This window comes from Muscardinus avellanarius (genome assembly GCF_963383645.1).
Source record: "Muscardinus avellanarius genome assembly, chromosome: X".
In the NCBI taxonomy this organism is placed as follows: Eukaryota; Metazoa; Chordata; class Mammalia; order Rodentia; family Gliridae; genus Muscardinus; species Muscardinus avellanarius.
The window spans coordinates 7,286,282-7,299,933 of record NC_137792.1 but is presented as its reverse complement, the minus strand read 5'-3'; the positions used below and the strand labels follow the sequence as shown (position 1 = coordinate 7,299,933).

The following is a 13,652-nucleotide window of genomic DNA, read 5'->3' as shown; positions in this document are numbered from 1 at the left end:
ATGGTCCACCAATGTGAGCTTTGGACACAGTCCTGGGAAGAGAGACTTAACCATGGGTAGGGATATACCAGGCCATGAACACAGGAAACAGCAAGGGCTGAGATGCAACAAAAGCAGAGCTAGCATGGTTTATCAGGGAGTCGACCAGAGGCCTTCTCCATCATAGGGGAACAAGCCCACCACAAACACACCTGTCCTATGCTTAAGCCCAGGTTCCTGGTGCTGACACATTACGTCTATCTTTTAGCTTTATGTGCTCAAAAGTAACTCCTAACTTCCTTCCTTCCTTCCTTCCTTCCTTCCTTCCTTCCTTCCTTCCTTCCACACCAAGGAGCAAACTCAAGACATTGTACTTCTTCCAAGTTATACCCACAATCTTCAATTTATTTTTTCTAATTTTTTGTCTTACTGGGGATGGAACCCAGGAGCTTTCTACAACCGGGCTAAACTCCCAGACTTATTTTTATACTTAATTTGAAAACAGGGTCTCACTAAGTTGCTGAGAGCCTCACTAAAAAACTGATGCTGGCTTTGAGTCTGTGCAATCCTCTTGTTTCAGCTTCCCAAGTACTGGAATTATAAGTGTGCAGCACCACACTCAGCTTATTTTTTTCTAATTTTTGAAACACGGTCTCACTAAATTGCTGAGGCTGACCTCAAACCTGCAATCGTCCTATCCAGGTTTCCCAAGTATTGGGATTATAGACATGTGTCACCATGCCCAGCTAACTCCTCTTAACCTTCCTCGTTCCATTTACAAAATTGGAATAACAACAGGGCTTTCATGAGATTTAAATAATAGAATACAGGTCAAATACTAAGATTAATGCCTGGCACATACTCAGCATGGATTTACTATTATTTTTAGAATTTATTATCATAATGTTTAAAATCTTTTACTGAGTTAAAAGTAAACTTTTCAGGCCCTACCTCTAAATTTTTTTCTTGTGTAGCACTGGGTATTGAACTCAGGAGCATTCTGCCTCCAAGTTATATTGTAGCCCCATTTTTTAAAAATTTGAAACAGGGTCACCCTGGCTTGATGAAAGTCCACTACTTGCTGAGGCTGTTCTCAAACCTTGATCCTCCTGTCTCATCCTTCCAAGTACTGAGATTACATGCGTGCACCATCATGCCTGGCTTAAACTTTTAATGTCTGTGTTATAATTGAAAAAATGATTTGGCCTGGTTATATCAATATACATTTTCTTGAATAAGCTCCACATTGATTGAATTAAGCATAAACACAGTTTTATTTTTTATTTTTATTTTTTGTGGTACTAGGGATGGAACCCGTGGCATTCTACCTCTGAGACACACTCCCAGCCCTATTTTTTTACTCTTAATTTTGAAACAGGGTCTCACTAAGTTGCAGAGGGCCATGCTAAGTAGTTGAGGTTAGCTGCAAACTACGATCCTCCAGTCTCAGCCTCCCGAATGCTGGGATTAGAAGTGTGCACCCCCACACCTGGGTCATACTTTATTTATTTATTTATTTATTTATTTATTTATTTATTTATTTATTTATTTATTTATTTTTGGTGGTACTGGAGTTCCTGGAAACCCTTCTATCTCCGGGCTACACTCCCAGACACCTATTTTTTTATATTTTTATTTGGAAACAGGGTCTCTTAGGACAGCGTGGTTGGCTTCGAGCCTGCGTGATCCTCCTGTCTCTGCCTCCCAAGCACGGGGATTACAAGTGTGCACCATCATGTTCGACCCCCTACTTTATTTTTAATGTTTTTTTTTGCAATACTGGGGATTGAACCCAGGGGCATTCTGCCTTTGAGATATACCTCCAGCCCCATTTTTCTTCTTTATTTTGAAACAGGGTCTCACTAAGTTTCAGAGGACCTCACTAAGTAGCTGAGGCTGGCTGGAAATCTGCGATGCTCCTGTCTCTGCCTCCCAAGTACTGGGATTACAAGTGTGTGCCACCACGCCCAGCAGTTTTTTAGTTTTGAAACAGAGCCTCACTATGTGGCATCTGAGAGTCTCACTAACTTGCTGAGGCTGGCCTCAAACTTGTCATCCTCCTGTCTCAGCTCTCCAAGTACTGTGATTACAGGCCTGCACCACCACACGGCTATTATTTCATTTAATTGTCAAAACAATATTAAGAGCTATATATAATTATTCCTGTTTTTCATATGTAGAAACTGAGGCACAAAAAGTTTAAATAATTTGTTCTTAGTCCACAAGTAGTAAGCCAAGGAGCCAGGAATATGATTAAGGTAACCAGTTCCAGAAGCTGTATTCCTGGCAACTCAATGACATTGTTTCCTTTCGTAAATTGACTGCTAGTCACCAACTGGTTTTTATCTCAGTTTGGAATTTTTTAGCGTGAAGTATAGCTGCCATAAAAGCAGGACAAAATACCTAGCAGTGTATTATTAATAGTCACATATCTTAGAATAGTACAAAAAATATACAACGTCTCCAGTTAGGGTGCTTCTTCCTTTGGGTACAGATATTGTGTAAAGTTAATCGACTAATTTTTTTTCTTTTTTGCAGTGTGGATTCTGAGCTTTTAGAAACAATGAATTAATGGTAAAAATCACTGTACTAAGGGCCAGGAGCTGTAGCTCAGTGGTAGAGCATGTGCCTAGCATGTGTAAGGCCCTGGGTTCATTCCTCAGCAATACCCAAAAAAGTTGCTGTATCAGTGTTCTATATTCTATAGTGGCAATTGATGTCATAGGAATGTGTTTTGCAATATAACATTTTATAATGCGGAATTCTAATTGTTTTTATAACTTTTTTGTTTTTTATAACTTTTTATGTCCATAAAGATGGATTTTTGGTCATCCTTCAGGCAGTGGGTATGAAGACTTAGTTAAGACCAATTTTTAGCTGGGCATGGTGGGCACGCTTATAATCCCCGTGCTTGGGAGGTAGAGACAAGAGGATCGCGCAGGTTTGAATCCAACCACACTGGCTTAAGAGACCCTGATTCCAAATAAAAATATAAAAATAGATGTCTGGGAGTGTAGCCTGGAGGTAGAAGGGTTTCCAGGAACCCCAGTACCACAAAAAAAGACCAATTTTTGGCCAGGTGTAGTGGCACATGCTTGTAATTCAGTAGCTGAGGGGCTGAGGTAGGAGAATCATAAGCTCAAGACCCTGGGTGACTTAGCAATACCCTGTCTCAAAAATGTAAAGGGGATGGGTATGGTGGAGCCCACCTGTAATCCTAGTACTTGGGAGGCTGTAACAGGTTTAAGGCCATCTTCAACAACTTAATGAGAAACTCAGCAACTTAGCAAGACTCTGTTTCAAACTAAAATTAAAAAAGGGCTGGGGATATAGCTTGGAGGTATATGGCCCCTGTGTTCAATCTCCAATACCAAAGGGGAGGGGGGCGTTTGGTGAATGCACCCAGGGTTGGGAGCTGAATCTTTATGTTTTTCTGAAAAGGAGGTGATAGGTCAGTATGTTTTTTGGGATCTATGGTTTAGTGCTTAGAAATTTCGTAAGTTTTGGAAGTATGGTCCAACTAGCAAAGAATTGAGGCATTGTACACACACACATACACACACACACACACACACACACACACACACACACACAGAAAGAGAGAGAGAGCTTATTGAGCAGAACAAAAACACCATGGCCACATACTGCTTACCAGAACACTGAAGTCCACTGCCTTTGTATCCCTGCTTGCATTTGCACTTGAAGGACCCTTGGGTGTTGAGGCAATTGGCATGGAGGCTGCACGTGTGGGTATTCACAGCACATTCGTTTATATCTAGAAACGTAGATATTCCAGTGAACAACTTTATGGCAAACAGTGCTTGCTGAAAGCCTCCTCATACCCTTGAGCAACTCTGAGGGCAACCACTCAACCCCCCGCCCCCAAACCAAGTGTTGCCTGAGAGGTTCAAAACTCCAGGCACATTGGCCGAGAGCCCTGGCTTTGCCTGACGCCTGCCTGGTATGTAGGAAGCAGGTCTGCAGCTCTCCTACGCAGCAACCTCATCTCCTGCTTATTAACAGTACTGAAATCTGTAAGATGCTTAGGGTTTTTTCCTTCAATATTTTCATTCGTCTAATTTGGAACTAAATATCAGTATCAGAAGAGAAATTCTATATTTAGAAAGGCATAAAACTCCTAACAAACAAAAGAAAAGATGAGCCAGAAACTACCGACGTCATCTGAACTTGCAGGCACTGGCATTTTGCTCAAAGCCTGCCAGGAGAAAGGGTCAGGCTGGTCTGAGCTTGTCTGCTGGATTTAGAGGAGGAAAATTTGCCAAATTCCATCCAAGTGAGAGGTTCATAGACTCTATTCTCCAGCCCACCTTCTATCCTAGAGTTTGTAGACAGAAGCACACAAAGTGGCTTATTGCTTTTAATTCAGCCACAAAGGGAGCTCAGATGCTAATCTGAATCACTTTCCAAAGACCAAAAATTTATTTACTAGGGAAGCTCTCCATGTGAGTTCCCGCCTTGTCCTGCGGAACTTCCCCTTGGGTGTCAAAGGACAGGATCGCACGCTGTAACAGAGTCACTGGATTATAGGGTCGGATGGGTCTGCAGGAAGGTGTAACATCTAAGCTAAGAAGGTGTGACAATAAGCATAGAATGCATATTGACGACAAATATGCATTCTATGAGCCTGTCCAGGATGTTTTTTTGTTTGAGAAGATATGAGGGAAGAGCTGTGGAGGTTACACAAGACAGCTTCAAATCTAGCAATTGAGTGTTGCCCCAACATGATTATACAAGACACGTCGTGGGAAGGGCTGAGTGGAGAGCTGAAGGCATTTTTATTTTCTGTTAGCTTTCCATGTCATACACACACTTTTGTTACATACCTGATGGAACTAGGAATCCGGAGGGAGCCCAAATTTCCCTTCCAAGTAGGACAGTATATCAAGGGCAACAGGATATACTGGTGTGTATAGTTAGGGTTTGGTAAATACCCTAGCTCCTGTGCTCACTAGGACTTGGAATCCCTTTGCTAAGGTACAAAATGTGTTACTTCACACAGGTAAATAGCTGACTGGTAGCACAATCTCATCAGAGAGTGATTTTGGGGGGACCAGGGAAAGGTTTTATTTGGAGCTTAAACTAAGAAAGAGGAGAGGAGAGGGAGGAAGGGAGAGAAGGAGAGAAAGAGAGAGAGAGAGAGAGAGAGAGAGAGAGAGAGAGAGAGAGAGAGAGAGAGAGAGAATGCATATGCCCTCTTTTCTTTTGTACATCTTTCTAAAACCACCTTGATGGAGACTTATGAGCAGATCACTGAGAGCTTGTTAGTCTTCCTTTTGTCCAACATAAATACCATTATTAGCAATCAGGATATGGAAATCAAAACTACACTGAGATTCTATGTGACTCCAGTTAGCATGGCAATCACTAAAAATAACATAGTAATAAATACTGGTGAAGATGTGGGGAAATAGGAACTCATATATTGTTGGTGGGATTATATATTATACAACTACTATAGAGGCCAGTATGGAGGTTCCTCAAAAGACTAGGAAGGGAACCACCATATGGCTTGGTAATACACTCCTCTGTATCTTTCCAGAAGAATTAAAGTCAGAATATTAGAGTGATACATGCATATTCATGTTTATAGCAGCACAATTCACAACAGCCAGATCATGGAACCCATCTGGGTATCCATTAACAGATGAATGGATAAATAAAATGTGGCTTATACACACAATGGAGTTTTACTCCCTTCCTTTCTTCTTTCCTCCCTCCCTCCCTCCATCCATTTCTTTCTTCCTTCCTTCCTTTTTTTGTAACACTGGGGATTGAACCCAGGGGCATTCTACCTCTGAGATATACCCCCAGCCCTATTTTTATTTGTTGTTTTGAAGCATGGTCTCACTGAGTTGCAAAGGGCCTCACTAAGGAGCTGAAGCTGTCTGTGAACCACAATCCTCCTGTCTCAGCCTCCCAAGTACTGGGATTACAAGCATGCACCATCACACCTGACTTCTTTAAATTTATAGTACTGGAAATGGAACTCAGGGGCATTCTACCTGTGAGCAACACCCTTAGTCCTATTTTATTCTTTTATTTTGAAATAGGGTCTTACTAAGTTGCAAAGGGCCTCACTAAGTTGTTGAGGCTGGCCTCAAATTGTGATTCTCCTGTTTTAGCCTCCCAAGTACTGGGATTACAGATGTGCACCACCACACCTGGCTTATATTTTCTTTAAGTCTTTATTGATCTGGCTTCATAACTGATGTCATTGATGTTCCCAGAATGCCAGAAACTTAAGCAATATAACCTTTTCTGTGTTGTTAAGCTGCTCAGTACAGTAGATGGATTAACCAACAGATGGAATTGAATGAAAATATCAGTTGAGAAGTCTACAGGTTTGGTGGGGAGAAGAAAAGGGGAAAAGTGCCACTGAACCTTACCTACACAGTCATATCGGCCACCGATATATTTCAGTTCAAAACCAACATGACATTTGCAGTAGTAGCTTCCAAATGTGTTCACACATCTTCGATTGTAGGGACAGACCGTTCTTGAAGAGGCACACTCATCGATGTCTATAGGGTGTGCAACGAGAAGGTGTCAGTGACAGCAAGAAAAGTAGCTCCAAGATTCCTAAGAAAGTTAGGAAGAGATCCACCATACGATCCAGCTCTACCACTCCTGGGGATTTTTCCAAAAGGGTTGAATCCAGAGAACTATAGCAACATATGCATACCTATGTTCATAGCAGCACAATTTGTAATAGCCAAAATATGGAACCAACCCAGGTCTCCATCAACAGATGAATGGATTGTAAAACTCTGAGAAATACACACAATGGAATTCTACTCAGCCTTAAAGAAGAACAAAATAATATCATTTGCAAGAAGATGGAAAGTCCTGGAGAGCATTATGTTAAGTGAGATGAGCCAAGCACAGAAGGAGAAGGTACATATGTTCCCTCTAATATGCCCAAACTAGGGAACGTAGAGGATACTAGTGGGACTCCAGGTAATGGAGGGGAAATACCAGCAAAGCTTGATTGGAAAGATAGGGGAGGAGGAAGACTGAACTTGATTAATGAGGGTCTACATTGAATATGTATAAAATTATGAATATGGTATGGTTACCCTGGACAATCATTGGTGGGAGGGGGGGAAGGGAAAACAGGGGTGGGGGGAGAGGGCACCAAGTATAGTTTAAATGTATACCATTTATGTTCAATAAAAAATTAAAAAAGAAAAGTAGCACCAATACACACCCACATGCACTCTCTCCTCCTAGCATGCACTGTGCAAACACATGCACATATATCTCACCTGGAAAATGGATCATCTCCGTGTCAATAAATACTGGTATAATGTATAATAATACATTCCTAGAACACTGTGTACATGTTTTCTAAGAGGCATCACCTTGCTTTAATGTCACTACTTATATTCACACATGCTCTCTTGTCAGGCTTTGGTTCTTCTGGGTTAAGAAATATATGCATCTTATATTGAATAACATATCCAATCTTTTTTTTTTGTAGTACTGGGGATGGAACTCAGGGGCATTCTACCTCCAAGCTATGCTCCTAGACCTAATTTTTATTCTTTATTTTGAAACAAGGTCTTACTGAGTTGCAAAGGGCCTCACTAAGTAGCTGAGGCTGTCGGTGTACTATGATCCTCCTGCCTCAACCTCCCAAATGCTGGGATTACAAGTGAGCACCACTACACCCCCCTCCATATCCAATCTTTAAGAGTATCCAATCTTTAAAAGTCACACATTAACCAAACCAAATACACAGGCATTTAGGATTTGCATTTAAAAGAATGATTTCATTGGCAAGCACCTCCAAGGCTTCTGCAAAATTCACTCAACAGATATGTGGTTACATGGGGATATACTTACTTCTGCATAAATTATAGGTCAAGTGGAACTGTAAGATATAGTTTTTTTTAATGGGGATTGAACCAGTGTCATTCTATCTCTGAGTTACACCTCAGCCCTATTTTAGTTTTTATTTTTAAACAGGGTCTCACTAAATTGCTGAGGTACTCGCTAAGTTGTTGAGGTTGTCCTTGAACCTTCATCCTCTTATCTCAGCCTCCCAAGTATTGGGATTACAGGCATGTTCCTGACAGGATGCAGTTTTGGCCAACAAAGTGCATGTTCCTTTTTTACCATCAAGAGTGATGATACAGAGGAGCTGCCAGCTATGCCGACCCGTCCATCAAGAATCAAGCTTTGCTGTAACTTTCAGACATTAAATCAAGTAGATGTTTTGTTATCCTTTTGAATCTACGGCTAACGATACACATCGAGGTTGGCTTACTGTTCCTCCTGCATTCTTTAAATAACAAATATTTAGCTGGGCATGGTGGCTCACACTTGTAATCCAGGTACTTAGGAGGCGAGAATTGCAGGTTCATGGCCAGGCTCGTCAATTTAGTGAGACCTTTCACAACTTAGTGATTTCCTGTTTCAGAATAAAAAATAAAATAGGGATGGGGTGTAGCTTAGAGGGAGAAGAACCCTGGGTTCAATCCCCAGTAACTAACACATACACACACGCACACACACACACACACACACCATTTTTGTCAGATTGACTACAATTACTTTTTTTGGTTGTACTGGGGTTCCTGGAAGCCCTTCTACCTCTGGGCTACACTCACAGCCTATTTTATTTTTAGAAACAGGGTCTCTTAAGCCAGTGTGGCTGGCTTCGAACCTGCGTGATCCTCCTGTCTCCACCTCCCAAGCACGGGGATTACAAGCGTGCGTCACCACGCTTGGCCCTACTACAATTACTTTTAGTGATCACTTCCACATACATTATCTCTCCTTTTCAATTAAATTGGCACCTGATAAATCAGGTGGGCAGAAATTTGGAATCAATTTTGGCCAAGATTTAGTTTTGTCATATATAACTTACTAAAGAGTTTTAAATCCTGGGTACCTAATTAAGTCTTTGATTACTCTCACAGAAAATATACAATGTTAATTTACATTTATATACATGATGTATATATTTTTTAATTTGCTTAACTAACATAACACCTATGACCTGGCCGACCTTACTTAATCCAGTTTATCAAGTTATGTACAGTTAGGCTAAGTATCTAGTACCTCAACTGAAAAATATTTCTACTGCTGTAAAAAAGATTCTCAAATCATATTACTATTTGCTTATTTAAATTAAAGAAGATAGCTGGACTTGGTGATGCATGCTTGTAATCCCAGTACTTTGAGGCTGAGGCAGGAGGATTGAAGGTTCAAGGCCAGCTTCAGCAACTTAGCGAGGCCCTCAGCAACTGAGTGACACCTTGTTTCAAAATAAAAAATAAGCTAGGTATGGTGATGTATGCTTATAAGGAGGATTGAGGTGCATGGACAGCCTCAGCTACTTAGTGAGGCCCTCTGCAACTCAGTGAGACCCTGTTTCAAAATAAAGAATCAAAATTAGGGCGGGGGGGGTGTAACTCAGAGGTAGAATGCCCCTGGGCTCCATAAAAAGGGCTGGAGTGCAGCTCAGAAGTAGAATGCCCCTGGATTTAATTGCCAGTACACACACACACACACACACACACACACACACACACACACTCAATATTCTAGTGTTTTTTATTCCTTATTAAGGCTATGATGTACTAACTTATCTGTCTGGTGCAATATAATTGTTAGCAATATATACAATTTGGTAGATGAACATAATTCAAATCCACAAAAGAACCAAAGCACAAAGTGGGTACAGTGCTATTTCTGTCACTGAGGGTGCCTTGGGGATGCACCCAAAGTCCCCCAGCTCTCACATTGTTCCCTCCCTCCCAAAGGCTCTTGCTGCACTTGTGACAATCTGCTCAGATCGCCACCTGGGCTAGGATGGAAACACTGGGCCATTATGCCCCAGAGCAGCCTCCCATCAGTGAAAAGCAGGGATGGATGGAGAAAGGCCTAGAACCTTTGCCCCAGAGGGACCATTCAGAGGCAGCTCCCTCAGTCTCTCAGAAGTGTACATCTCTCCTTCAGCCTGTTCATGCAACTCACCCAGTGCTGGTGACTTCCTTTCCCTGGATCACATCCCTACTCCCCAACCATTGCTATATAGGAGTAGAACCCCAAACTAAGATACAAAATACGACAAAGGAGAATAGGATACCAAAGTTCTAAGACATGGGTCCTATTAACTTCAAAGTTATGAATGAAGGCTTTGTGTGTTCCTTGGTTAATGCTGCTGACATAATATGTTCATTTTCTCCAGTAGGCAATAATCAGGAAAATTTACTTTATATAGTTTAGAGTAAGTTTTAAAGATAATGTGAGGCCAAGTGTGATGGCACATGTTTGTAATCCCAGTATTTGGGAGGCTGAGACAGGAGGATCATAGGTTCAAGGGCAACCTCAGCAAGTAGTGAGACTCCCATCAAGCTAGCAAGACCCTTTTTGAAAATAAAAAATATAAAATTGGAATGGGGATATAACTCAGAAGTAGAATGCCCCTGAATGTTTACTCTCCAGTACAACACACACACACACACACACACACACACACACACACACACACACAATGTGAGATTGGTCATTTTCTAACTCAAGGAAAAGAATAAGTAAATGAATTTTCCAGAAAAATCTTAGCTAGAACTTGGCATAAAGCCCATGGCCCTTAGTACCATATTCATTGGATGACAAAATATGAGTGGTAGAGTTTCTATATAATGGTAAATGAAGCAACATATGCAGGGTGAATGTGCTAGCATAACTAAATTACCTTTATCTTTTTTCCACTATGACATTAATTAATCTGGTATACTAGAAAAGTGCTCTTTCTAGCATACTGAAGCATGATTAAAGGGTAAACAGCTAAATGCATCATCTCAGAAATGGACACAAATCTGTACAATGTTTTGTCAACAAACCAATTGCGATCAGTGAAAAGGGAGTTACATAGAGGAGGAATGGAGGGAGGAGGAGAAGAAATGGAGAAGATTCCTGCTCTTCTACCTAGACAGACTCTTCCATTGGGAGCCAGGTGGAGTCCCGAGGATGGACATAGACACCGTGGTCCTTCCTCTGTGTCTTCGCAACCATACTGGCAGTTTGTCCTGGCACATGTCCTAGAGTCTGCAAAGGTAGGCAAGGATTAGCCTGTCTCTCCCAAGATGATCAAAATGCTACCCAACAAACAACCTCCCAATTCTGAAACATTAAATAAAGCCTGTGCAATGGCATCATGGGACAAGTTTCATTCTTTGAGTCCCAAATGGAAAACCAAAAAAAAGGATCTTTGCAGGAATGGCGTCTTGGTCTGTCTTGTTGGCCAACATGTTGAACTTGACTGTCTGTAGGCAGGGCACACAGCTGTCAGAGTCCATCTCTGTCTTCTCAGGTGTATGTGTGCTCATGCCACTTCTTTCTTTTTTTAAGATGGATATTTTTATTTCTTTATTTTTATACTTTTATTGGCGCATTGTAACTATACATCATAGTGAGGTCCAAAGTGATACCAACACCCATATACACAGCACTTGGTGTGTTTCCCTCTGGATCCCACCCTGCTCCCCTCTCCTGGATGTTAGTGAGATTGGTAGTGATAACTTCCCATATGGACATAGCTTTATTTGAACGGTTCCTTTCCTCAGCCCTTCCTTTTCCTCTCCTCACCTCCCTCCCACAATCACCTTCTACTATTCTACTAGACTCTTCTCACTCGGAAGTCCTTTTTGTTTCCTATTTTCTCTTAGCTGCCACACGTCAGAGAAAACATGACTCTCTGAGACCAGTTGAACATAATATACCCTAGTTTTATCCACTTTTTTGCAAATGACATAATTTTTTAACTTATCTGTTAAGCTTGCTTCCAAAGGGAGGATCTGAGTGACTGGTGGTGTAGGGGCACTCAAGCGAAGAGGGACAGGATAGGGAGGAGCCTGGGAACAGTGAACCATGTACCAGCCAAGATTTTATAACCTTGGGAAAGCCCAGGACGGGTGGGTAGCCTGGGGGATAAAGGCACAGGCTCCAGGTTGGATGGGGGCTGCAGGGAATTGGAAAGAGAGATGGGGAGACAGGAGGGGAGGAGGAAAGGCAGACAGGGAGGGTGAGTTTGCCTTTCAGCTGCAATCTAAACCCTGAAAAGCTTTCCCTCTCCATCAGTGAATGGATATAGACTCTTTTCCTCCCACAGGGCATGGGTTTTTCTTTATCACAGAAGGGCTTTTCTTTTCAGGAATGCGAGTCGGAATGTATTTCCAAAGAGAGTCACTAATCTTTGGGAGTGGGGCAAGGGGCGTGAGAAAGGTAGCCGGTGGGAAGGATTGATGTCCTGAGATGGCATGTAAATTTATCACCTCCCTAAAACAATAAGCCCATTTTGTTGAATGTGTTTAGTTTCAGGACGAAACGCGACCCCCTCTCTGTGTATATGCAGATACAGATATTGATATATAATTTATTATCCTCCCAACTAGACTTTTTATTTATAAAGTGTCTAGAAGAGGCAAATCCATAGAGACAGAAAGCAGATTAGTAGCTGCCCAGGGCAGTGAGAAGGGGGAGTGGGGAGCGACTGCTAACTGGCAAGGTTTTTTTCTTTCTGAATGATGAAGATGTTCTAGAACTTGATAGTGGTGGCAGTTGCACGACATTGTAAAGGTACTGAAAGCCACTGAATCGCATACTTGAAAATTGCTAAAATGATGAATTTCATTTTATGTACATTTTCCTATAATGTTAAAAAAGAAGTAAGTGCCCAAAGATGTTTTAGTCTGGGAGATGTTAGAGAATTTTTAAAAATCACTCAATGAAGAGGCTGGGCTTGGTGTTGTACACTTGTAATCCCAGCATTCGGGAGGCAGAGACCAGAGGATCCCTGGTTCCCAGACAGCCTCAGCTACTTAGTGCGGCCCTTCGCAACTCATTGAGACCCTGTTTAAAAAAAAATAAAAAAGACTAAAAAATAGAGCTGGGGGTGTATCTTGGAGGTACAATGCCTCTGGGTTCCATCCCCAGTACCACACACAAAAAAATCACTCAATGAGAGAAAACATGTGGCCCATGATTTTCTGAGTCTGGCTGATTTTACTTGGCACAATGTCTTCTAATTCCATCCATTTTCCCGCGAATGACATCATTTTATACTTTATGGGGGAGTAAAACTCCACTGTGTGTATACATCACATTTTCTTTATCCGTTCATCTGTTGACTGCCATGTAGATTGGTTCCATAACTTGACTGTTGTAAATGGTGTTGCTATAAACATGGATGTGCATGGATCACTATAGTATTCTGACTTAATTCTTTTGGAAAAAGACTGAGGAGTGGCATATCTGGGTTATAAGGTGGTTCCATTTCTAGTCTTTTAAGGAGCTTCCACAGTGATTTCCATATTGTTTGCACTAATTTATAATCCTACCAATATTAGTATAAGAATTCCTATTTTCCATGTCCTTGTCAGCAGTTATTATTATATTATTATTATTTTTTTGCGGTACTGGGGATGGAAGCCAGGGTCATCTACCTCTGAGTTACACTTCCAGACCTATTTTTTATTCTTTATTTTAAAATAGTGTCTCAGCTGGGCATGGTGGCACATGCTTGTAATCCCAGTACTTGGGAGGCTGAGACAGGAGGATCACACAGGTTCGAAACCAGCCTCAGCTACTTGGTGATGCTCTCAGTAACTTAGTGAGGTCCTGTTTCCAAATGAAATATAAAA

General features: G+C 41.5%; 1 protein-coding gene across 3 annotated transcripts in view; it reads right to left on the bottom strand.

Annotated features, from left to right (window-relative positions):
- Positions 1 to 13,652, bottom strand: part of EGFL6 (EGF like domain multiple 6) — a gene marked incomplete at both ends in the record, with an annotated part of 69,109 nt that overhangs the window by 19,525 nt on the left and 35,932 nt on the right. For all 3 annotated transcript variants that reach the window (XM_080718358.1, XM_080718359.1, XM_080718360.1), the window contains 3 exons: positions 3,632 to 3,754; positions 6,387 to 6,521; positions 10,939 to 11,058. In XM_080718358.1, the coding sequence (XP_080574484.1) occupies positions 3,632 to 3,754; positions 6,387 to 6,521; positions 10,939 to 11,058 (378 nt within the window). The remainder of the gene's footprint in view (positions 1 to 3,631; positions 3,755 to 6,386; positions 6,522 to 10,938; positions 11,059 to 13,652) is intronic.